The 25,572-nt window shown below is 46.9% G+C and overlaps 1 protein-coding gene across 1 annotated transcript in view; it reads left to right on the top strand.

Annotated features, from left to right (window-relative positions):
- Positions 1–25,572, top strand: part of B4galt1 (beta-1,4-galactosyltransferase 1) — a 48,091-nt gene that overhangs the window by 3,793 nt on the left and 18,726 nt on the right. Inside the window, exon 2 of the mRNA XM_028884053.2 lies at positions 24,242–24,477. Coding sequence (XP_028739886.1) covers positions 24,242–24,477 — 236 coding nt within the window. The remainder of the gene's footprint in view (positions 1–24,241; positions 24,478–25,572) is intronic.

Raw genomic sequence — 25,572 nt, 5'->3', positions numbered from 1 at the left:
GGAGGATAACTTGTGGGAGTCAGTAGTTTTCTACCCTATGGGTCTTCCGGGATATGGGTCTCAGGGATGGAACTCACGTGGTCAAGCTTGGTTGCAAACACCTCTACCTGCTGAGCCATCTTGCTGGCTGAGGATTCTTATCTAGAAGCAAACAGGAGCTGTAGGTAAGCAAGGCCCTCTTAGAGTACTTTTTCTTAGCCAGCTTCCCTGGCTTTTTGGGGGGAGCCTTTAGCCGAGCCTCCGCCATGGCTTGTGACATTGAAGATGAAGTGCTTGCTAGGTCTCTTCTGGGCTCTTGGCTCTCAGACATTTCTCTTTATCATGTTGCTGCCTTCACCCACGTGTGCACATGCAGACACAAGCAAGCTGATTAGAACAGCCTGTACTGTACACGTGGGAGAGGGCTGTCCTTGACTTCCCATTCTGGGATGACTCGGGACCTCATCACCCTATGTTTTAGGGTGGAATTTCATCCTCGGGGTTAGAGGAGGTCCTCACCTGGATGCAGATCTTGCATTTTTGGATTTGGGTAACTAGCCCTTTAAGCCAGTTTTGTCTTGCTGCTTTTCTCTGGAGGCAATAATTTATTGATGTGCACACAGATCCCACTGTCTCTAACAGTCACATTAGACATACCCTAACTTGCCTGGAGCAGAGATATATGTTCCAGGAAAAGTATTACAAGGCCCCAACTCTTCCCATCTCAGACACAGTCAGGTAGTTAGAACATGGAAACCTGGTGGCCAAGGTCCTTCAGAAATACCCTCCATGACGGTCTGGATCTTTTTTTTTTTTTTAATTGTGAAACCTGTTCATTTCTCCCAAATAGCATTATGGCAGCAGAAGTGATCCCTGCCTGTTAGTTATTTTACACTTGCTACAGATGTGGCTCAGTGGTTGCATATACAAGGCCTTGGGTTTAATCCCAGCACTGGGGGAAAAAAAAATCCCAGGCTCTGAACGAGTGTGGGAACCACCGTGTCGGGAGGGCATCAGATAATCTGGTAGATGTTCCTTGGGACATGGAAAACAAGAGCCAAAAGCAGGATTGGATTTAACCATGGTTTCTCGGGTTAGCGTTCCTGGTGGGGGGACTCGGTGGTATTCTTGCCTCAGGTTAATGCCCAGAGGACCAGGAGTTGCCTTGATTGAAAGAAGATCTTTCTAAGGGTGCTTGTGCATCCCTTCCTCTGAAAGGTCTTATGTGCATGTCGGGGTGAGTGGTAACTTCATTCATTTACAGTGTGGACTGTGTGGAGCTCTAGAGCTACAGAGAAGGAAGAGGTCTCCCTTGTAGCAGTTCACAGTTTAGGCAGGAGAGACATAATTACTATCCCAGCCTCTCTGGACTGTGTGTGTGTCCCTTTCCCTGACACTATGCTGCCCTCCTTTCATTCAGAGAGAAACTAGGCTTGATATCAGAGTTCTTCTGTCCTGGTTTTATTTGATTGTGTGAAAATGTTCCTTTTCTTTCCGAAGCCGTCCATTAGCTCTGCTGGGTAATCTTAACTTGCTGCTTTATAATGATTATAATAAGATATCAACGGCCATCTGCCTGGGTATTATGGTCTTTGAGTAGCAGCAGGGTAGGGATTTCCAGGCTAATTTAGGGGTTGAGAATGATGGGGCAGTTGGTGCCAAGTCAGTCTGAGCCCTCCCACAGATTCTGCCCTGAACCATTCAGACTTTGGACGCACAGTCAACCGGTTCACCTGGAGGCATTGGGCTCAGTGGATGAAGGGTCTCTGTGAAAGGGACCTAGGTATTTTTTGGTCAAGCCTGGTGATTCCTTCACTTCCCATTTATTTACTGCCTCTGTTCCTTATTCCCATTCTTTGTTCCCTGTTTGTTCCTACCAAGAGAGACAGCAATTCTGCTTGAATTAATTAATGTCTACTTGGAATTTGCAGGTTTTTTTTTTTTAATGCAGAGGAGTGGTAATCTTTTATAAGAAAGAAATTGTATGCATGTGTGTGTGTGTGTGTGTGTGTGTGTGTGTGTGTGTGTGTGTGTAGGTATGCTTGCCATGGCACCCTTGTGGAGGTCACAGGACAACTTTGGGTATTAGTTCTTGCCTTCCACTGTGTTTGAGACGAGGTTTCTTGTTGTTTCCTGCTGCGTTCATTAGGGCTGTCTGTCCCATGAGCATCTGGATTCCTGGCTCCACCTCCCACTGGCTGTGGGAGCACTGGGAACATAGACGGGCTATGGTCTGGCTTTTACACGGGCATTCAAATTCAGGGTCTCCTGATTTTACAGCAAGAACTTTATCCACTGGACCATCTCCCCCGCTCTGGAGTGGTCTTATGACAAATAGGCTTCTCTTTGAGACTGATAGTGTGATGGTTTTACATTTGATTCTGTCATAACTGATGTGCTCCCTGGGCCAGTGGCCAGCCAGGCCCTGGAACTTTGAAGGGCCTTAGCAAGGCATGGGACTGAATTTCATGGTCTCCATAGAGCTAGTCTTCCTGTATCTAAACTGGGCAAGATCTCCTAAAGGCTGACTGCAGCTGTGACTGAAGAGACCTCAGCTGTGGAGCCTTTGTTTGTCTGGGTCTCTGCAGGGTGTGGTGAGGGTGCCATTGTCCTGAGCTCACTAAGGCCTGTTCTGAAAGTCAGAGACCTCCAGGTTAGAGGGTTGTAGTGGTTTGGCCTGATCTTAGTTCTAAGTGAACGTGGCCTAAAGGGATTCGTCATTAGGAGACAGAGGGATGAGTCACACACTCGTGGTCTTGTCCTCAGCCCTCCACTTCCTTATACAAATGGAGGCCAGGGGCTGTATCATTTATTGGCTGTTGCTGAATTCTCTGACGGTGATTTTAAGTATGTTCTGGGTGTGTTGTGTAACTATGATGATTTGCCTCATGGAGGTGTCAGGACAAAGGTTCTTTGCTTTTTTCTTTTTGAGGGTAGGAGTAACCTTTCTTTTGTGGAGAGTAATGCAGGTGGTTGGGGGTGTATAACTCAGTGCAGAGCACTTGTATGACGTCCTAGGTTTGATGATCCCCGGCTCTGAAAACATACACACAAAACCCAGGCACATTGAAAATAATTTGCCAAGTTAAAAAAAAGAAAAGTACACTCACATTCTTTTCACCTAAGATAAACATGCCTCCCTATTTTCTGCTAGTCTTTTCCTTCAAGTGTTTAAGAATATAGCTGATACTTTGTTTCTGGATTTCTTTCTTTCTCTCTTTCTCTCTTTCTTTCTTTCTTTCTTTCTTTCTTTCTTTCTTTCTTTCTTTCTTTCTTTCTTTCTTTCTTTTCTTTTCTTTTCTTTCTTTAACAATGTCTTGCTAGGTTTCCCAGGCTTATAACTCTTGCCGCAGCCTCTCAAGGACTAGGGCTCCAGGTGTGTTGGCACCGTCCTCAGCTCCTCAGCCAACTGGCTAGTTTTTATGTCATTTGACACAAACTAGAGTCATTTGGGAAGAGGGGACCTCAACTGGAAAAATGCTCCCATCAGATTAGCCTATGAGTAAGCCTGTGGTCCATTTCCTTAGGGCTTGATCCAATGTGGGAGGGCCCGGTCCATTGTGAGTGCTTCCAACCTGGGCAGACCGTCCTGGGTGCCATAGGAAAGCAGCTGGGCAAGCCCTGCGTAGGAACAAGCCAATGTGCAGTCTCTCCAAGGCTTCAGTTCTAAGTGTAAGATGAAATGAACTCTCTCCTCCCCAAGTTGCTTTTGGTCATGGTATTTAGCATGGCAATAGAAATAAATCCTAACTAAGATGCCCAGTATGGCTGATATCTTTACAGGAGGAAGAATAGAGTGATATAAATTCATGTAGTTAGCCTGGTGATCATTCTTTTTAATTTAAGGTTCTGTTACAATCTTGGTCCTGCATCTTTAAAAAAAAAATCACAGAGGTGGGATGGGGATGTAATTCAGTAGAAGGGTGATTACTAGCAGGTGTGAGGCCCCAGGCTTGATCTCCAGCACTGCAAGAAAATAATAAAACAAAACTAACCAATAAATCACAAAAGCGGTGTCATCTTGGTCAGGGAATGTGCCATAGCTTTCCTTTCTCATCACTCAGCTGTTGTTAGACACATATATGTGGGTTTTGTTTTTGTGGTGGTGTGGTGAGCTTTGTGTGCAAAATTGTACTTTGTGTATGGTGTCTGTAGGACGTTTTCCAAAAGAGAAAAAAGAATGAGTTCTGTTTGAGAAGCCCTGGGTTTCAAGCCTTCTTGCAAAGGGTTAAGTACATTGGAAATGACAGGTTTGCACAGTGCTGTTAAATGAATATCACTTACGTGGAATGATATGTTTAGAATTCTGATTAAAAGGAGAAAAGGCCCAGGAAGTACCAGGGCAGGGCCAGAGTACAGTACACAGCAGATCTGTAGATCTGGCTGAGCAGACCTGCTGTGAATAGAATCCGTGGGGATGGTGCCACCTCAGGAACTTCTCCACTTGTTTCCTTAGCCGCCAAATCCCTGGGTAGGTTTATGTGGCCTAATATGGCTCCAGGGCTGAGGGCCGGATGAATACTAGTGGACCAACCAGTGCTATTGACCTCATCGAGATGTGACCCAGGAGAGGTGGGAATGAGCCAACAAATTAGATGCTGAAACAGACACAGCTTCCTACTACCACGGGTTCCTGAGTTCTAGGGAGGGTCTGTGGAGTGAGAATCTTTTACGTTTCCGGGAATTCTCTTAAGGGAAAAGCCTGGGAAAGTAACAGAGGCTGGCTTTCAGCGAGGACTTGGTGGATTACGTCAACAAAGCCTCAGGCTGCTGCGCTTGGCTCTTCCCAAGGAGCGTGTTTTGAAGTTACTCCATTTTGAATGTTCTCAGTGGAGCTAGATTCTCTTCTGAGGGCATGTTTGGTGCGGAGAATCTGCCGGGGCTCATTTGGCACTGAGCTTTTTGGAGTGAGAGCAAGGTTGCCTTGAAGGAGGGGGCAGGATTCTGCCAGACTAGTTTGACCCATGCAGCGTCTGAGGTCAGGTTCCTTCCTGCCTTTCCATATGGGCCTGGAGAGGCCTGGCAGGGGCGTCAGTAAATGCTTGGCCCAATGACAGGGTTCATTCTAAAAATGCCCTTAACATTTTCTTTGAAAGTTCCTTCCTGTTTTGCGTAATGTCCACTTGTCTTTGACATCCTGAAACCACAGAACTGCTGTTGGTGTGACAAGACATCAACAGCTTGAAGAAAGAGAAAGACAGACTGACAGGCAAAAAGTACTCTAGGATGAGGGAGACGCAGAGGAGCTGGCGTTTGTATTAGACAAGCATGGAGGCATGGCCTGGTGGCTTCTTATATTCAGATGAGCACTGTAGGCAGCCTGAGCAGGGGCCCTGCTGGCCAACATGCTTAAGAGAGACCCCAAAGGAAGGGGACAGACATGAGCTCGTTTGTTTACACAGCAGACTTTATGGGAAACTACACTGTACGAAGTGCAAGAGGTAGACCCAAACGAGGTCCAGCCTCCTCTTCTAGAAGAGTCCCTTCCCAGTGGGTGAATCTTGGCCGGCCAGGGCCAGAAGCCTTGCCGTTCAGAGGCTCCTAGGGGCAGGGAGTGAAAATGGGTGGTCTGGACTAGGGCCAGCAGCAGACACCAAGGGCCCCTTGCACACACTGATTCTGGCAACCCTGCCTCAGCCTGTCTGAACACTCTCCCCGTGCTGTGGTGGGCTGGGGTCTGTTGCTGGAAATAGCCCAGCATTTCTTCTAGTTGCTGTCACACAGCCAAATCTCCAGCTGTTGCCCACAGTCCCCCACAGGGTAGGAGAGGAAAGGGAGCGAAAGCCGAGGGCGTGGAAGATGATCAAAGAGGCAGTGGTGGAGTTCAGGCTGTGGGGACTGCTGTGGGCAGGCATCAGAAGGTCAGGGACCTCAGCGAGGAAGTGAGGGAGGATGTCAGTGTGTAGAGGGCAGGGACAAGTCTGGAACCGCAGCGGAGTCAGGCTTCTGCTCCTTGGTGTCAGACTCCTTTGGTTCACGTTGCCTTTCTGAAGTTTTAAGTGGACTGTTTCTCTCCCTCCTAAATTCTAGTGCGGGGTGTGTGTAGAGACAGCAGCAGCTCTGTCTGCATCGTGGAAGGCCTCAGAAATTCTTTGGGAAGCTTACCACCCACTACTTTCAGAGCATTTGTGCTGAGGCTTCTTCTGAGGATTTTGTCATCTCTGTCAAATAGGCGTGATGATTTTAGCAGGTGCGTGGCTGACTGAGAAATGGAGCGGGGAGGCCGGAGAGGTGGCTCGGCGGTTAAGCATGAACTGCTCTTCTAGAGGACCCAGGTTTGGTTCCCGGCACCGACATCAAGTGGGTCACAGTCACCGTGATCCTAGCTCCTGGGATCTGATGCTCTCCTGACCTCTGAGGGCACCTGCACACACATCGTATCCACTCTCACAGACACACAAACAAAAATGAAAATGACTCTTAAAAAAAATGAAGTGAGGAATGTCTGTCATACTAGGCAGCTGTGAGATGTGAGAAAGTTGCCTCTGTGCCTCCATGTTCTCATGTATAAAATGGGCTAATAATAGTATCACTTAAGAGATGAGAAGTTTAGGGAGTGGCCATGAAATGGCCTAAATTAGTGCTAGCATGTATTAAACTCTGATTATGTTGTTTATCCTTGATAGTAGTAATACTGTATAGTCCCTTGAGGATACCCGAGGCCACACAAATTGTACTGAACCCTATTTGCCCATGACAAACCTTAATTTCTAAATCAAGCATAGTAAGAGACAATAGTAATAAAAATAGAACAATTTTGGGGGCTGGAGAGATGGCTCAGCGGTTAAGAGCAATGGCTGCTCTTCCAGAGAGGACCCAGTTCAATTCCCAGCACCCACATGGCAGCTCACAACTGTCTGTAACTCCAAGATCTGACACCTTCACATAAACATACATGCAGGCAAAACACCAATGCAAAAAAAAATTAAAAATAAATAAATTACTTTAAAAAAAAGAACAATTTTATAATTGTTACCAATATGCTGTAAGAAGGTTATTTGGGAATGGTGAATTGTTTGTTTCAGGAACTTTCCATGTGGTATTTTCAGTTAGTAGACACGACTGGAAAGGGATGGTAACTGAAATTGTGGAGTGGGAAACTGAAGTGGGGTGTGGGTGGGCTGTAGTTCTTATTTTGGATGAATTTCCCCCTTGACAGGGGTCAAGAATTGAACTGGGAACCTTAAAACAAGCACGCTACCACGGAGCCACATCCCCAGCCCAGCCTCCCTTGTGTGTGTGTGTGTGTGTGTGTGTGTGTGTGTGTGTGTGTGTGTGTGTGTACGTGCAGGCTTGCTTACAGGCACACATGAATTATGTGCGTGTGGAGGCTAGAGATCATCGTCCTGTGTCTTCCTCAATGATTTCCACCTTGCTTTTTGAGGTTTCTCCTTGAATCTGGAGCTCACTGTCTAGCAAACTCTGGAACCCCCCTCACCTCATTCCTCCCAACATCAAGGTTACAGACGGGTGCCACCATGTCTGACTTTCATGTGATGCTGGGGCTCTGAACTCAGATTTTCAGCCTGCACAAAAAGCACAGCACTTTTCCCATGAGCTGTGTCTCCCCTCCCCCACTAATTTGTCCCCACTTTGATTTTTGCTTTATGAGATCTCTTCCCTTTACAGTTAACAATGATACCACATTAATTTTTTTTTAAATTCTACCTGCTACTGTAACAAAGCTACTTCAAAATGCATGCATAATTTACTATGTTACAACCATAATTATTGTGTGAAACTAATTTATATTTAGCTGTTTGTCCATTACCTTCCAAGTGTAATTTTGCCTATAATTATCCTGATTATCTTTAGTTGTGGCTGCCTAGTACCTTTAAAAAATTTTTTTTCAAATTTTAAATATTTATTTATTTTATTTTATTTTTTTCTTTTCTTTCTTTTTTGCGGGGGAATGGGGGCTGGTTTTGAGACAGGGTTTCTCTGTGTAGCCTTGGCTGTCCTGGAACTCTCTCTGTAGACCAGGCTGGCCTCGAACTCACAGAAATCCTCCTGCCTCTGCCTCCAGAATTCTGGGACTAAAGGTGTGAACCACTACTGCCTGGCTTAACTGTTTTTTTAACTAATTTTTTTTTCTTTTCTAATTAAAATTTTTTCATACGATATACTCTGATCATGTTTTCCCCTCCCCCAGTTCCTCTAATTTTCACTGTGTAGTCTAGGCTGACCTAAAATTCATAATCCTCCTGCCTCAGCCTCATGCCTGTTTACTAACCTTACTGCTAATTCCTTAGTGTTCTTCATTCCAGGTTTCCCTGTCATAATCTTGAGCACATTTTGCAGGACATAGCTCTTTATTTCAGTTGAATTACTGAAACGTTTATCTAATTATTCTGTATCAAAAAAAAAAAAAATTGGGAGTCAGATATTGGGGTAAGAACCTGAAAGGGAAGAGATGCAGGGACGCAGTCACCAGTAACCTCCTACCTCTTCTGTTCCTTCCTCCAAAAGGGCCGAGTCCTCTCTCAGCCCCGCCTTATTACTTCCTGTTTTCTATCTGTCCTCAGTCCTCCAAACCTCTAAGTTTAATTTTGGTCAGCTAGTGTCTAGCTCTGCCCTCTGACTCAAAGCAAGCTTTATTTTCAGAATGAAATAAAAATATTATACAATAAATTGCTTCCTTGGGATACATTCTTAGAAGGAATCTGTAGGCCAGATAGGGTCATCTTGACAACATGGGTTCATACTGCCACACTACTTTCTAAGAGGTTTGGAGTCATTCACAGGCTTTAAATATGAAATTCCTGGCTTCTAAAGAATGTGGATCCAGGGATCCAGAGAGATGGCTCAGAGGTTAAGAGCACTGGCTACTCTTCCAGAGGCCCTGAATTTGATTCTCAGTACCCACATCATGATGCTTACAACCATCTATAATGAGATCTGGTCCCCTCTTCTGGCATTCACCAAACATGCAGGCAGAACACTGTGTACATAATAAATCAATAAATCTTTAAAAAAAAAAAAAAAAAAAAAAAAGAATGTGGATCCAAGGAGTGTTCAATCTATCTTGAGTTTCATGTGAACATTTCTAGTGTCTCTCTCTCCCCCACACCCTGTGTGTGTGTGTGTGTGTGTGTGTGTGAGAGAGAGAGAGAGAGAGAGAGAGAGACAGAGACAGAGACAGAGACAGAGAGACAGAGAGAGACAGAGGGAGAGGGGGAGTTTTCCCAAGTTAGACATGCTTTTCTTGACATTGATTGCCTCTGGGCTGTTCCTTCCCGGGTACTCAGTATTCTGAAAAGGAATCTGTGGATTCTTTATACTCCATAAGCAGAGATGATTTATACAAATTAAGAATGAACTTTCCTCTTTCCTTTTTATGTAAAGCCAAACTTACAGAATAGGATCAGATGTTGGCTATAAAAACCCAACTTTAAAATGATATTGATCTAAACCTTTGTGAGTTGGTTGCTAGTAACAGCTGCATGCAGCCAGCTATAGAGACTGTTATTAATAGTTTGTGGTAGACTAGCCTGGGTGCCTGGTCATTTAACCTGAGTGGACAAATTCCCGAATAACAGTTCTGGTTTTCAGAAGCCAATAACAGTACCCAAATCAAAGAACACTGAAATTATATTGGATTCAAAATAAGTTGGCGCAGTTGTCTAAAATCTGCAGCTATGAAGGGCTGATATTTTCCTTGTACATGCCTTTTGTCTGGCTTACAGGGCTGGAGTCTGAATTCAGGGCCGCATACATGCCAGGGCAGGCCTCTTTGAGACACTAATAGAAGCCTGCTTAGTTGTAGAAATAGTAAGTAATTCGAGCCAGTGATTTCAGATGACCACAGGTTTACAGATCCAGGAGATGAGGCCATACCCAACTTGTAAGGGACACTGCCTTCCTCTTTTAGTCCCTTCCTGTATCTTCTACCAAATTCACATTTCCCTTCTGACACAATAGGACATCTAGGTCCACTGAGTCAGGCCAGAGCTGTTTTTTCCTACGTGAAATGGGATCACTTCTTTCCTTGGAGAGTTCGCAAGTGACATGAGGCATAGAATTGTTGATAAATACTATTCCCTTGGGCACAGAAGGCATACATTCAGTTCCTTAGGCGATTTGGTAAAGTTTCTTCCAAATAGAGAAGTGTGAAGCTATGACCAAAGCTTACGGAAGTGGAAAACTCAGAGTTGTGGTCTGGGGAGATGGCCTGGCCGGTGTGTACAGGTCTACTCTAGGCCACAGGGAGAAGGGCTCCATCTTGTTAATCCACACTGGGATCTTGTTAATCCACACTGGGAACATACCTGGAGTATGGGCTTCCATGTGTTAGGTGTGCCAGCCTTCTCCAGGTGGACCTAGTTTATGAGTACTCGGAACATAAACAGTTAAAAGTTTTTCAGAAGGAGCCAGAAAGGAGTGTTGGATGTTTTGTGGCCTCTCAAGATGTGAGAAGGTATGTTATTAAAATTTAAAAAAAAAAAAAAAGGAAAATTCTGCATAGAGAAACCTTGTCTTGAAAAAAAAATGGAGAGAAAAATGTGTCTTCAGTTAGGTTGTATGTCTGGCATGTTGGTAGACCACCTAAGACACACCTGGGATAGCCTTCTATGTTCTGCATGGGAGCTGGAGTTGAAATCCAAGATGCCTTGTCCGGAAGTCAGGTCTGTTGCCAATGTACTGAGCAATCTCTGGGTCTCAGTTATCTAGGGATAAGACTGAGGGTTGGCTTAAGTGCTCATTGGAGTATCTTCCTGCCTGATGTTGCTATTGTAGCCGTGGTGTAGCCGTGGTGAGCCAAAGGCTTCATTGGAAGACCCTGGAGTGCTTACTAGGGCCGCCTTGTAAAGCTGGGAGGGTTGTCAGTGGGCCTTGAGAACCAGGATTGAGTCTTCACTGAAGAAATGCACACCTGTCCGTCCTCACATGACGTTTTTGTTTACGGATTCACACTTGAGAACTGTGCAATCCAGTCACAAGAAAGCTCTCTCTCTCTCTCTTTCTCTGTCTCTGTCTCTGTCTCTGTCTCTCTCTCTCTTCTCTCTCTCTCTCTCTCTCTCACACACACACACACACACACACACACACACACACACACACCACACATATACACACACCGCACTCCGTGTGGCGCTGCATTCACAGCGGTCTGTGGTTGCTTTTGGCAGACACACCTGCGGGACTCATCTGGCAAACCTGGGGCCTAAGCGGGACAGCGGCCGCTGGGGATCAGTTGACGACTTGCTCAGTGTGAGACTCGGGTCAGTAGGAGCCATTCTGACTGTAGAGCCCTAGGCTGCAGCCACGCTAACATCAGCCATGCACAGCTTCACATTTGTTCAGCATTCCCTGCAGGCCAGGCACTGGGAAAGTTTTCCATTAACAGTTACAGCAGCTCATTTTCTTGCTTGATTGTCCTGACCAGAACCTCTGTTATAATGCTGAGTTGGTGTGGTAAAAGAGGACATCCTTTTGTTCTTCCTTAGTGGTGAAATACTCAGGTTTCAAGAATTGGGTTGGGAGTTTCATGGTGCACGCCTTTTATCCCAGCACTCAGGAAGGAGGCAGAGGCAGGTGGATCTCTATGAGTTCGAGGACAGCCTGGTCTATAGATAAAGTTCTAGGACAGCCAGGGCTGCACAGAGAAGTCATATTTTGGAAAACAAAAGCAAAAAGCAAACAAGCAAGCCAAAGACTTCTGTAGATGCAGACGGCCCTACACAGAAGGCCACAGATTGCTCAGGGAGCTGAGAAGTCAAAAACCAGAGTGGAGAAGTCAGTGTGCTCTAGCCTCAGGCTGTCCTGGTGACAGATAACCCAGATCTGCAGGCCTGGGAGTCATGCCTTCCTCCCTCCCTCCCGGCAGCCCTTGAGGAACACATCCCGCCCCGTCCTTGTTTTCTTCCTTTCTTTTAATTTTCTCCTTTCCCACCCAGCTATCAAACGTCCCTTCGTGGCCGGCCCATTGTCATCTTTGTTCTGCTTACAGATTCTCTCGCCTTGCTCGGATTTGTTGTATTTTGTCTTTATTTTCACTTCTGTTTCTGAACCCTGCCCCAGGCAGCCCTGCTCCTGTGTTCACAGTGTGTGCTCCTCACTTGCCACGTAGAAGCCACTGGAGTGTGCATGTGTGTATTTTTAATTAAAACCATTACATTTTCTAGATTATCATGCAGTGACATTGATTTGTCATATAGTTTTATGGACTCAAACTTGCTTATATTTTATGGACTCAAACACCACCATAATCAAAATATAGAACAGTTTAGTCCTTTCCAAAGTCCTCCTTATTAGTCATAGTCTCCTCTCATTAATCCCAGACAACTGTTTTGTTGGATACAAGGTCTTACTTTATAGTTTACACTGCCCTAGAACTCACTGTTCAGGCTAGGCTGGCATTGGACTCTGAATAATCCTCCTGCCTCAGCCTCCCTCATGCTAAGATTATGAGTATGAACCATCACACCCAGCCATCTTTTTTCTACTACTTCTATCTCCCTCCATCCCGGGCCTTACATGTAATGGGTAAGCATGTTACTACTGAGCCCCAGTGTGTGTGTGTGTGTGTGTGTGTGTGTGTGTGTGTGTTGGCATTATATGCACCACCATGCCTAGTTCCTTACGAAGATTTTGTCAATTGTACCAATAATGTGGTAAAAAGAAGATGAGCAATTATGTATTATATTCAGCCTCTCCATCTGGCACCATATCCCAGACTTCTTTGTATTTTAAAACAGGATGTTGTTGAATAATAGAAGCCAGTTATTTGTAGAAGTTTCCTCAGGTTTGCTGTTTGTTCATGATGACACTTTTTGTGTGCTGGGTCTCACTATGTAGCCCAGGCTAGCTTTGTACTTGAGTTCCTCCTGAGCTATTCCCTCAGCCTATTGTTATTATGTAACTATTCGATTATTCTTCAAACTTCCCTTCACTGGATTGTTTTTCACATCTGTGGTCATTTATTCCTGAATCAGTTACGATGGTGGTTGATTTCTTTGCATTTGTTACTTAAAAGAGATCCCCCCCATCAATTCTCTGTTTCATTTACTCTTTGATTTATAGATAATGCAGACTGTGATTCCTTTTTTAAAGTATTTTTTTGAGGTTATAGTATAATTACACCGTTTCCCCTTCCCTTTCTTCCCTCCAAACTCTCCCATATACTCCTCCTTGCTCTTTCAAATTCATGGCCTTGTTTTTTCATTAACTGTTGTTATATACATATTTGTATATGCATCTATATCCCTAAATGCCTAAGTACAGCCTGCTCACAGACTGTTGAGTCTTGGTTTTTACTTTCTTCAGTGGGTTACAGCTTTTACTGTCGTTATTTATTCCGATGCTTACCATCCCAGGCTTACCAATGAGATCCCCACTGGCTGGCTCCTGTATCCTTTTGATATATCTGGTCATTCTTAGAGCAACTTCTTGTAGGAAAGAGTGAGGTGTTTCGGGAGGCTGCTCTTTCCCCGACAGCCCTGGCACCAGCCATTTTTCCAGTGAGTCCTAGTTCTTTTCAGGAGAGGATAAATTTAGAGAACAAGAATTAGCTGCCAGGTGTTTACTTTTGTTTTTAGGGTCCATTTACCATGTGTACACTTAGCCTGTTGATTCTGACTGCCCAGTGATACTCCTCCGATTTTCTCCTCTCTTTCCCTTTTCCCACACTACTTGGCTAGATAGCACTATAAGGAGCATCTTTATACAGGATTCCCCCGTCCTTGCCTTTTATCTCATTGGAGGAACGCCGGGATTACAGATGTGTGCTAGCAAGCCCAGCTTTGTGTAGGTTTGAGGATCTGAACTCAGGGCCTCTTGCTGGCGCAGCAAGCTGGGCTATCTCCCAGCCTGCCATGGGGTTTCTAGGAGCCTTCTTTCTGAGCTGGACAGCCAAAGGCAGGTGCACTTTCTACAAACCCCAGCAAGGGGTAAGAGCAGGAATCTGTCTTTAGGCTTGCACCAAATGAAGCAGAAATTCTTGGATTTCCCTACAAAGGTGGACACCAACCTAGTTAATTGGGCCAGAGACATTCTTGACCTGCAGTCACAAACTCGTAAGAGTCTTCAGTGCTGGTAAAACCTCTCACCTTGGGTGGAAACCTTTTTACCTTTGGACAGAAGTAAACTGTCACTTCGGGTGGAAACCTTTTCACCTTTGGACAGAAGTCAACTGTCCCATCTCCAGTTCTGGAGTCTCCTGGAGGATTCCTGCACTGTCTTGTTTCTACTGCCCCCACTGAATTCAAGAGCCACAACCAACCGAGAGGCTGAGGAGAGGTTAGCTCAGTGAAGTCATGTGAGACCCAACTTTTGTGTCGCCTCCCTCCCTTGACTCCCTGGAACCCGAGACTGAGAAGGATTCAGAGACAGAGATAGGGCAGAGCATGGGGACACGGGGACAGCAGAGGCCTGACTGTTCACCTCTGCTGTCCTCCATGTAGCTGTATCATGACCATCAGAACCCTAGGGGATGAGTGAAGGGCAGGGACAGCTCTTCAGAGGCAAGATGGCTCCTGCCGACTGTGTCAGCCCCTCTTGCCTTAATTTCTCTTCAGATGGAGGGATTATGGTTTCCCCTCTGGCAGGAGTCTTAAGGGTCTGGTTTAGGTGGATCCTGACCCTTCAAGGTGATGTAATCTGGTCATAACGTTGTTCCTTTACTTAGATTTAGTTAGGTCTTAACGCCTTTGGTGACATCTTCACGGACTGAATGGCCAAGGCTTAGGCTTTTCTGGTCATCCCACAGCCTGAATAAGACGTTGAGATTTGGAGATCTGGGCTTATTCTCACAAAGAGTGAGTAGCACGGGGTGAAGAGTGTGTTCTGTATGGCAGCGTGAGGCCCAGATGAGGAAAGGCAGTGCATTTTCATTAGGTTAGTCCATCCTTTGCCACAAATGCAAATTACAGGCCTATAGCCTGAAGAAAGTTTAAATTAAACAGTTAACCTTAATTTGGGCAGTACCAGCAGCTGATGAATCAGGAGCTGTGCCTGGAAACAAAAGGCTTGCTTAGAGTCTAGAAATAAGAGTTTTGTCTCAAAACAAAACAAGACAAAACCCAAGCGAGCAAACAAACAAAAAACCCTAGTACTCATATTAAGATGCAGCTTCCTGGAGCTGGAGAGATGGCTCAGTGGCTAAGATTAGCTGCTGCTCTTCCAGAGGACCTGGGTTCAATCCCAAGCATCTACATGGGGGCTCATAACTGTCTATAACTCCAATTTCAGGGGATCCGATGTCCTTTTTTGGTCTCCAGGGGCACTAGACACACATGTGGTACATATACATGGAGATAAAACACTCGTACACATACAATTTAAAAAAAATCAAATCAAAATCAGAGATGCAGCTTTCTGGGCTACTCAGAATGTGTATGTGAGTAGACATGCTGCCCAGCACGAGTTTCCCTTCAGTGCACAGCTTGAGTGTGGTAGATGGCAGCCTCACCAGCAGTGTGAAGGCCGACCACGGCACTTGGCTTTGAAGGCTAGCTAGGTCTTGAATGATGTAGACAGCCATGTGTCACTGTGTGGGAAGTGACCGGTCCATGAAGCTGATGGCTGACGGTTGCTGAGGCTGCTCTCTACACATGGAAGGTGACAAAGTGAGGCTGTGTAGGCCGGTGACAAGGCTGCCCCAAGCAGAGAGGTGGACAGAGCAGCCACCAGCCCCTCTGTGATACAGCTTTCTGCTTGACCGTCCGTCCGTCCGTCCAGCTTTGTCTTGTAGGTCTCCTCAGGCAGGTCCCTTTATGTTTTGAGCAAATGCTTTGTTTTTCTCTGTCTCTAAGTCTAGAGATCTTCTCCCACAGATGTGTTCGGTTTCCTGTCGAAATAGGCTTCTCCCTCTGGGCCGAACAGTGGGTGATGAGTTGGCAGGAAGAGCAGTGGGTGTGGAACTTGTGTTCTGTGCACATGCCCAAGATGTTGTGTCAGCAGCAGGAAAAGAGACGCTTCTTTTTCTTCTCTCAGTTTGCTCTTTTTCATAGCCAAGTCCTGTGATTTGGAACCAGACATAGTTGTACACACCTGTAATCCCAGCACTTGAGAGGGAGAGGCAGGAGCAGGTCAAGGTCATCCTCAGCTGTACAGTGAGTTTGAGCCACCTGAGCTATATGAGAATCTGTCTCAAAATTAAACAGAAATTATATGATTTGAAGCTTTAAAAAGTTTGCATTTATTCAGGCTGGAGAGATGGCTCAGTGGTAAAGAGCACTGGCTGCTCTTCCAGAGGATTCAGTTCTATTCCCTGCACCCACATGGCAGCTCACACCTGTCTGTAACTCCAGTTCCAGGATTTCTCGACACCCTCACACAGACATACATGCAGTCAAAACACCAACGAACGTAAAATAGAATAAATTATTTTTAAAAATTTACATTTATTCATTTAGTGTATGTCTTAGTTAGGGTTTGTATTAATGAAGTGACCCCATGATTGTGGCAACTCTTATAAGAGAACATTAATTGGGGTGCTCACTTACAGTTTCAGAGGTTCAGTCCATTATGGTGGGGAGCATGGTGGGAAGCATGGCAGCGAACAGGCAGATGTGGTGCTGGAGTAGCTGACAGTCCTACATCTTGCCAGCAACAGGAAGTTGACTGAGACACTGGGCGGTATCCTGAGCATAGGAAACCTCAAAGCCTGCCTCCACAGTGACACACTTCTCCAATAAGGCCATACCTTACTTACCCTTATCTCACTGGCCCTGAGTTCGATCTTAAAACTTAGTGAGAAATGCTTTCTATGGGAATTGAGAGTCCATCCTGGTGTCCTTCACCCTGCTCCCTCACGGCTTCACTTGGAATTTACTGAAATGCTTTGTGTTTGTGTCGGTAGCAGAGCAGCAAGGAGAGCAGAGTGCAGGGCCAGGTGGGTAGGTTGGGTAGCTGGTTTTTGTTTTTTTACTCTTTGGGGGCCCGCTACCCAGCTCCCAAATAAACACGGGGAGACTTATTCTTACTTAGGAATGTGCAGCCTTAGCTTGGCTTGTTTCTAGCCAGCTTTTCTAACTTAAATTACCTTGTTTCTCTTTAACTACATTTTGCCTCTCAGCTTTTTACCTTTCTTTATCCTATATATTTTTTCTTTCTTTCTTACTCTGTGGCTGGTTGGGTGGCTGGGTGGCTGGGTGGCTGAGTGGCTGGCCCCGATGTCCTCCTTTCCTCCTTTTCTTGCTCTTCAGTCTCTTCCCAGATTTCTCCTTTTATTCTTGCCTGCCAGCCCCACTTACCCCTCTCCTGCCTCATTGTTGGCCACTCAGCTCTCTATTAGACCATCAGGGGTTTTAGACAGGCAAAGAATCACAGCTTCACAGAGTTGAATAAACACAACATAATGCAACGCATCTTTGCATCATTAAACAAATATTCCACAGCATAAGTGAATGCACGACATCTTAAACTAATACTCACAACATAAGGTGTTTTTGTTTGGTGTGTACTATGTTTCAGAAGCACAGGCCAGTGGCTACAAATCTATGTGACCCCCCCCCCAAGAGGCACCAGAGGCCGGGCTGAGCGAGCTGCTTGTCTGCAAAGCTTTCCCTGACTCTCTTCTGGCACTGGTGTTGATTTCCCTTCTTTGGTAACAGTTCGCCATTGTCACATGCTCCACCATGATCAGCTTTGCCGGTCCTCCTCAGGGTTTGTCTTGGCTCTCCCCAGCTGTCACTCTGAAGGCAACAGCCATTTCTTAACCCACTTCTGCATGCCTGGTACTTAGTACGTGGTAATTCCTAATGGGGTACCTGTTTGAGTAAATTTGATGTTGTGAATATTTCAAATAAGTGGATGAAAATAAATAACAAACCTCCTGGGATGGCATCCTGGAGGGGGTGCTGCTAGAGGCGTGATAGGTTTAGTGATAACAGTTAATCAATTAGTGGACATGTCTAGAGAGCTTGTCTATTGGGGAAAATTATAAAGGCCACTCCACGTAGTTAAAAGGAAGATTTATTTAGTGGATGACTTACAAATGAAGGAATAGATAGGTTGCGGGGGTCTGGGGAAGGTATATTGCAACCAAGCGGTGTTCTTTGGAGCTCTGCTCGGTCAACCTCCACCGTCCAGGGTCCAGGCACAGAGAGAGCGCACAGAGCAAGCGCTCGCCCATCCAGCTCTCGGGTTTCCAGCACCTCCCCTCGCCCCGCCTCGTAGGCGTGACAGTTGCCAGAGTCTCAATGAGGGTTGGAACTTCCAGATCCAAGCTGGAATGGCTACCCACTACACTTGTCCTCCTCAGAGGGCTGAAGAGAAGGTTTGGGGTGAGCTCTCTGCAGCAGTCAGTGGTCTCATTTCTAGGCTGACAACCATCTGATAGAGCCTCAAGTAGCACAGGCTGGTCTTGATCCTCTGACCCAGCTACACTTCCCAGGAGGTGAGATTATTGGCGTGTGTCATCAGCCCTGGTTTAATAATATGTCTTTCCCAAGCCCCGACATTCTGTTGCATTGCCCGGCTTCTGGTCCGTTCCTGCCCTTTGGAATCACAGAGGCCGGGAGAGGAAAGGCTCGACACGCACACTGAGTCTGTGGAACAGCACGGTATTGGGGCAGAAGGTCAAAGAGGGACTAGATGATGAGCTCTGAGACCTGGCCCCAGAAGACAACATCACAACCGTTAGACTGTCAGCCTCCTAGGCTCTGTCTACTCCTACACATTCCCCAAATGGTGGAATTTCTTGCTCAGAAATTTTTCGCAAGAAATTTAGAAGCCTCACCCTTGAATATCAAGAAAGATATTGTTAAGGTAAAATTTTTAAAAAAAAATGACTAACAAAATCCACCATGGTTTCTTATTTTCCTAAGAAAAAAGACCTTTGAACAGACAGATGCACTCAGTCCTGGAAGAAGTCCTCCTCCAGTGGATCATGTTAGCTTCACGTACATGATTTCAGCATTTCTTTTCTTTCTTCTTTGGTTTTTTTCGAGACACGGTTTCTCTGTGTAGCCCTGGCTGTCCTGGAACTTGCTCTGTAAACCAGGCTGGCCTTAAACTCAGAGAACGGCCTGGCTCTGTCTCCTGAGTGCTGGGATTAAAGACATGTGCCACCACTGCCCTGCTGATTTCAACATTTCTTAATCTTGTAAACTGTTGTCACAGCCTAGCCTCAGGTAAGGATCATGTCCTAAAACACTCACTGGCCTGTCAGTTGGAAATCAGTGAAATCAATGTTCGTTCCAGCCTGTTTTGCTGAGGCTCAAGGATTGAACCAGTGGCCCAGCCAATTTGAAAGTGGGCCTTTGTTGGGGCTGGCTTAGATTAGCCCTGTTTTTTTTCTTCCTTTTTTTTTTCTTTTGAGACTGTGTGTGTGTGTGTGTGTGTGTGTGTGTGTGTGTAGCCTTGGCTGTCCTGGAACTCACTCTGTAGACCAGGCTGGCCTCGAACTTAAAGAGATATGCCTGCCTCTGCCTCCCTAGTGCTGGAATTAAAGATATGCACCACCACGCCCAGCTTAGCCCTGCTTTTGATACAGGGGCATAAGTGTGTTTGGATTTGCTGTGTCCTGTAAGGAAGCAGTGGAATTTGCAGAGTTGAGCTCACACATTGAAGTTATTGAGCGCCTTACACAAAAGGCCACGACCTGGACTCCCAGCCGCGAGGCCCACGTGGCAATGCTCAGGCCTGGGGAGCTGAGGACAGCTCACATCTCATCTGCTTACGTAACCCTGCCTCCCAGCTTTCGGAGCCAAGAAAACACACAAGCCAGCCCAGCGGGGCTGAGAGCCTGTGGAAGCTCATGCCATGCGCCACGCAGCAAGGGGGCCTTGGCCCAGCCTGAGGATTCTCATGAAGTCCTCAGGCTTTGGCTGCCTCGTGTCCCTCTTCCTGTGTCTCAGTGGTTCTGAGAGGCTCGCAGAGGCGTGTGTATGTGAATGGTGTCAGTCCTTGCCTGCCTGCCCGGAGTCCAGCTCCTCGGGTTTTGAGGTAGAGCTGGGTGTGCAGTGGAGGCTAGCCCTAGGGCGCAGCACAAGTTCCTGGCTGACACGGCCCCAAGATGGCATTCACCTCTGGGCCTGGTGCTGCTGTGAGTTCTTCACGCCAGAGGTGTGAGCTGCAGGATTCCCAGAATGTGGGGGTGTCAGAGAGGTGGAGGGGGGGGAGAATTGTCATGCGGTAAGCGGTGTGGGGGTGAGGTGCTCTCAATGTATTGGAGGCGCGGTGGGCTACAGAGGGGAGCTGGAGGGTGAAGAAAGGCTGAGCCGTGGCCAAGCGGTGTGGAGCCGTTGGAAGAGCGCATGCCTTGGGCAGCTGGAAACCAGGGCAGTTTTCAGTTATATTTAGTATATACCCAGTGGGGAGCTTCTGGGAGGTGGGAACATTCTTGTCTGGCCTCTTTCTCTAGTTCCTTCAACTTACCTTTCTTGGGCTGGCATGCAGATGCGCACTCAGTTGGTACAGAAAGCACTGACTGACACAAATTGAAAACATGTTCTTGTCTTATCACAGGGAGAGTTTGTGCAATGCAGACATTTCAGGATAAAGGCTGGTTTCCTTCTTGGTAGGCTCCCAGGGACTCGGTCGGCATGCTGTTCATGCCTGCGTGCGTGCGCAAGTCTGTGACAGAAGCCAACAGAAACAGGGAGAGAGAGTGCTGGAGTTGGGTAGGAAGAGGAGGGAACGGAAGGTAGACTGCCCATGTCGGCTCCCCCACTGCATGGAAAGCAGTGTCGTGACCAGGGGAGTCCTGGAGGAGAACACGTTAGAGGGTAGGTGCTGAAGGGTAGCAGGCGTATGTGTTATTTGGGGTAGGTTGATTAAGGTGTCTGTGGCACCTGGGGAGCCAGCAGAAAGCTAGGGAAGAGAGACAGAATTTGGGGAATGGTCATTGTTTAAATCAGAGACCCGAGCAAAAGGGAGAGTGATTGATGTTATCAAGGAGAGAGCCTGAGAGGCTTGGGTGGTGAGGTAGGGGACATGAGAGGTCATGGTGTGTGGTAACTAAGGCTTCCTCCTGCCTCCTCTCCCCATCCAGGCATGCATTCATTTCTTCCTTTCTGCTTGGTCATTCATCCATCTTGGGATCAAGGAAGGTGAGAATAAGGATTTTCAGGATCTCCTAGCTTGGGGTCTGGTCTTCCTAGTTTTAACCAGCACTCTGAGCCTGTCGGATGTTTGTGAAACCTTAGAGTTCATCTAGTCCAATTGTTGCAGTTAATGGATGGGAAAATAGGTACCCTGAGAGTAGATGGAAATTGTCCGAGGATCACCCAGTAAATCACTGATGCAGCTGCACTGGCGTCTGGGAATCCCCCGTCTTATTTGGGGCTCTTGACCTCAACATATTTCCGCAGGGGCAACACGGGACACTTCACCTTGCAGGTGTACCTTTGGAGAGGCTTGGAAGACCACATGTGAACTCCTGTCTTCTGGGTTGGTTTCAGAAAGTGTAAGCAAGCTGGTAGGAAGGCAGCCCAGCTGCCTCTTGGGTTCTTGTAAATAGGGTTATGTTTTTCAGTATCTCTAGAACAAAGGGTATGTAGGGAACAGATGGTGTGGGGCCCCCTGAAGGAAGAAGAACCCAGTGAAGGCTCATGAGTTCCCTGTACCTTGAGATCTCTCAGAGGTCTTGTCCTAGGATTTAGAGAGCTGAGCCTCTAAACCTAGTAGGTCTTGTGGGAGAGTGGGGATCTCTAGGGACCTTCATTGCTAGAAAGTTTCAAGGCTTGTGAAAATTGGCCATCAAGCTCTCTGTTGTCCACTTTGCCCAATAATTACTATTTGGGGGCTGGGGAGATGGCCCAGTCAGTACAGTGCTTGCTGCAAGCCTGAGGACCTGGGTTCAGATCCCCAGTACCTAGGCTTGGCAGCATCTGTCTGTAACCCCCGTGCTACAGGGGCAGGGAGCAGGAATGCGACAAGCCCATCCCTAGAACTCAGCCTGGCTCAATCAATGAGCTCCACGTTCAGTGAGGGACTCTGTCTCAAAAATTAAGGTGGAAAGCAATGGCGGGGGGGATAATGTTGACTCTGGCCTTCACACATCTTACACACCCATAGGAACACATATGTACACAGCATACAGACACATTTAAACCAAAATCTACTGGGCTTTTTGTTAATTATCCACTTCTGGCCCTCCCAAGGTCAGCTGAGTTGAACCGAGATTGTGTGTTGGTGCCAGTTACCCCAGGAAATTCTGCTGATAGGATTGAGGTGGATTGTACCAGGTGACCACTAACCTAGTCCTAGAAGAGAGTGTCTGCTCCCACCTCAGGGCATCTTGGGAGGTCAGAACTGGGACAGCAGCAATATTGTTAAGAACTGGTTCTACAAGACCCCTGGCCTCCAAAAGGGAGGTCATAGCCCAGATTCGAGGCACAGCCTTTCTGCGGCTCCGCTGCTTGACTGAGCTCTGTGGTCGTCAAGAGATGAAGTTCTGCTGAGGCCCTGCCTGTCAGTGCAAAAGTTATTTGGTTCAAGGAAAGTAGGAAAGGCTAAGGAAATCGCCACCAAGACGGGGAAGACAGCTGAGCGGTAGGCCTTGTTGCCTAGCCAAAGCGTTTGGCCTCATTTTGTGTAAGCCCAGACAGCTTTCACCATGAGGTGATAAGATTAGAGCTGTGTCTCAGAAGAAAGGGAACTAATGGAAACAGGTCCTGTGATGAAGGACGGAGAGATAAGATTGAGGAGGTTCCCAGGAAAGGGAGAGGAGGTGGCAGCTGTCCAGAGCGTTTACCGGGCACAGGGAGCAGCTCACGGCTTCCTTTGATAGGAAGATTTGCGGAGGGCAAATGCTCTCTGGGCATGAGAGCTACGTTGTTTTTTAATAAACAGGACAGATTGGGGCCTGCACAGCGTGGGATTTCAGGTGACTGATCTGTTAGTATCCCTCCCGTAGAGAGTCCCCCTGTCTTCTGGTACCTAGTTTGTTTCAGATGTGAAACAAATGACGTTCCCCCAGTGACAGCCTTAGTTCAGTGGTGATGTGGATTTAGGAAATGGTGAATTCGTGAACTGCAAGGGGTTTCTCCACAGCACAGCGTTTTCAGTGCCTTGGGTGCGGCGGCTCCCGTCCCGGCTTGTCCCGGGCAGGTAGTTCTCCACTGAGGACTGTGAGCCTGGGCTTGCGGTCCTGGATCTCTCCGAGTCCCTGTGAGAGCCTGGACCACTGGGTGCACTCCACAGGCTCCTTCCTTGCCTCTGTTCCTGGCCACCATGTCAGAACCGACTGTCTGCCTTTTCCTCGAAGCCAATCACTTTCTTACTGGCCCATTTCTCTGACCAGAGGACAGAAACTCTGGAGCCATCCAGACCTTGCCTTCTTGGTTCTTGGTTCATATACTTTATCAGCCACTATTAGGAGGTGTTCTCTCTGTCTGTCTGTCTGTCTGTCTCTCTCTCTCTCTCTCTCTCTCTCTCTCTCTCTCTCTCTCTCCAGGGTTTCTCTGTGTGGCTCTGGCTGTCCTGGAACTTGCTCTGTAGACCAGGCTGGCCTTGAACTCACAGGTTGCTGGGATTAAAGGCATGTGCTACCATAGCCTGGAGGTTTTTTGTTGTTGTTTTTCTTTTCTTTTTTGATGTTCTTTCTGAATGTCCCTTTTGTTCCCCTCTTTTTCTTCTGGGGTCTCATTCCCTCCATCCTTCTCCGTTGAATTCCTTCCCCTCCTCACTAACCTCAGTGTGAGCCCCACACACCACACCCTCCTTTCTTTTCTCTAGATTTTTTTTTTTTTGGTCTAGTTAAGTTTTATTTATTTATTTATTTATTTATTTATTTATTTATTTATTTATTTATTTTCTGAAGCAGGGTTTCTCTGTGTAGCTCTGGCTGGCCTGGAACTAGATTAGACCAGGTTGACCTCAAACTCAGAGATTGGCCTGCCTCTGCCTCCCTGAGTCTGGGACTAAAGGCGTGCGCCACCACATCCTGCTTAGATTAAGTTTAGAAAGAGCCGTAGTAGTCCTTTGTCTAGAACCACACAGATGGCAGGTGGCAGAGCTACGTCAAGTCAAGACTTGTGAGAAAGTGCTTCCTCAGCTGTGCTCACCAGTCTCTACAGCAGCCGTCAAGTAGTCTGGGCAGGACTCCATCTTCCAGCGCAACCCGAGGGGGAGAGAGTCTCTTGGGCTCGAGTGTTCCATGGGTAACTGAAGGTCTGGGTTTGCCCAGCTCTAGGAGCTCCTGGAACGAGGGATTTCCTGAGGTGATTAGTCACGCCACCGGTGGGCATGGATGCCCTTTCTGTCCTCCCTCCTCCAGGAGGAGCTGTCTCTGTAGCTGTGGTCTGGTCAGCTGATGCAGTCTGTGGCATGGTGGGCGCTGCCGCTGCCTAACTTCTTCCTTCTGCCTCTCTAGTTGGCCCCATGGCGATTGAATTTGATATTACTGTGGATCTGGAGCTTTTGGCAAAGAAGAACCCAGAGGTACAGATGGGCGGCCGTTACTCCCCCAAGGACTGTATTTCTCCTCACAAGGTGGCCATCATTATCCCATTCCGCAACCGGCAGGAGCACCTCAAATACTGGCTGTATTATTTGCACCCAGTCCTACAGCGCCAGCAACTGGACTATGGCATCTACGTCATCAACCAGGTGAGGTTTGGGAAGATGGGACGAGGGAGGTAGAACCCGGGTGCACGCGTGCAGGCACAGTCGGTACTAAGGGAAGGGAGTGATTTCATAGACAGTGTGACATTTTACAGTGAAGTCCCCACCCTACCTGCTACTGCTGCTGCCCTTATAAAACAGTGCACTGAGCTGAGTGCCAAATGGTGTGCTTGCTTATCGATAACAACCCTGTTAGCCCTGGAAATAGGGAGGGTGGGTTTTAGAAGTAACCTTCCAGCAAAAATGAAAAAAAAAAAAAAAAAAAAAAAAAAAAGACTGTGTCTAATTATCACAAAGTGAAACACTGATTATCATTTTAAGGTAACTGTGTATTTTTCTTCCTACTTTACAAAAAAAAATATCCAAAAATCCATTTTTGTGTCAGATTTTTGGACAACTTTGAAATTGACCCAACTGGACAGTATCTTTCTTCTGGGGCATCCATAAGAGACCATATACCAAGTTGAGGCTGTCATGGTGAAAAGTCAGGGAAAGTCCTATTCAAGAGCCTCAGAGAGTGATGTGGACGAGGCTGAGTTTCCCACTGCACATCAGCTCGTGTGTGTCAGGCTGTCAACCACTTAGGACATGAATGCCGAAGACTTTCCTGCCTTATCACCAGAACCTGGAGACTCAGACAGACCTAAGAACCTTTTTTAAGGTTCTTTTGAGGCAGGATCTCACTATGGAGCCCTGACTGTCCTGGAACTCACTCTGTAGACCAGGCTGGCCTCAAACCCACAGAGATCCCACTGCCTCTGCCTCCCGAGTGCTGGGATTAAAGGCGTGCGCCACCACTGCCTGGCTTTATCCCCAATACTTAAATTCATGTTTATACTGTAATCTCTTAGGTGCATTCACAGGTCTGAGTTATCTGTGTGCCAGATTTCATTGAAATGTGTTTGAAAAGACAGTTGTTCCCTTTTGTTTCCAGAACAACTTTGAGCCTGCTTGAGGTAGTAAGATTGCTAACTGTTTTCTGCTTCCATCAAAGTCAAGGGCTTTGTTTGTTCAGGGAAGCTGGGATAGTTGTTGCCCATTTAGCTAAGGGCTCCTGTGGCATGGTGCTGACTCAGTTAC

Source organism: Peromyscus leucopus, chromosome 2 (assembly GCF_004664715.2).
Source record: "Peromyscus leucopus breed LL Stock chromosome 2, UCI_PerLeu_2.1, whole genome shotgun sequence".
Lineage (NCBI taxonomy): Eukaryota > Metazoa > Chordata > Mammalia > Rodentia > Cricetidae > Peromyscus > Peromyscus leucopus.
This window is presented reverse-complemented; position numbering and strand designations above follow the sequence as displayed.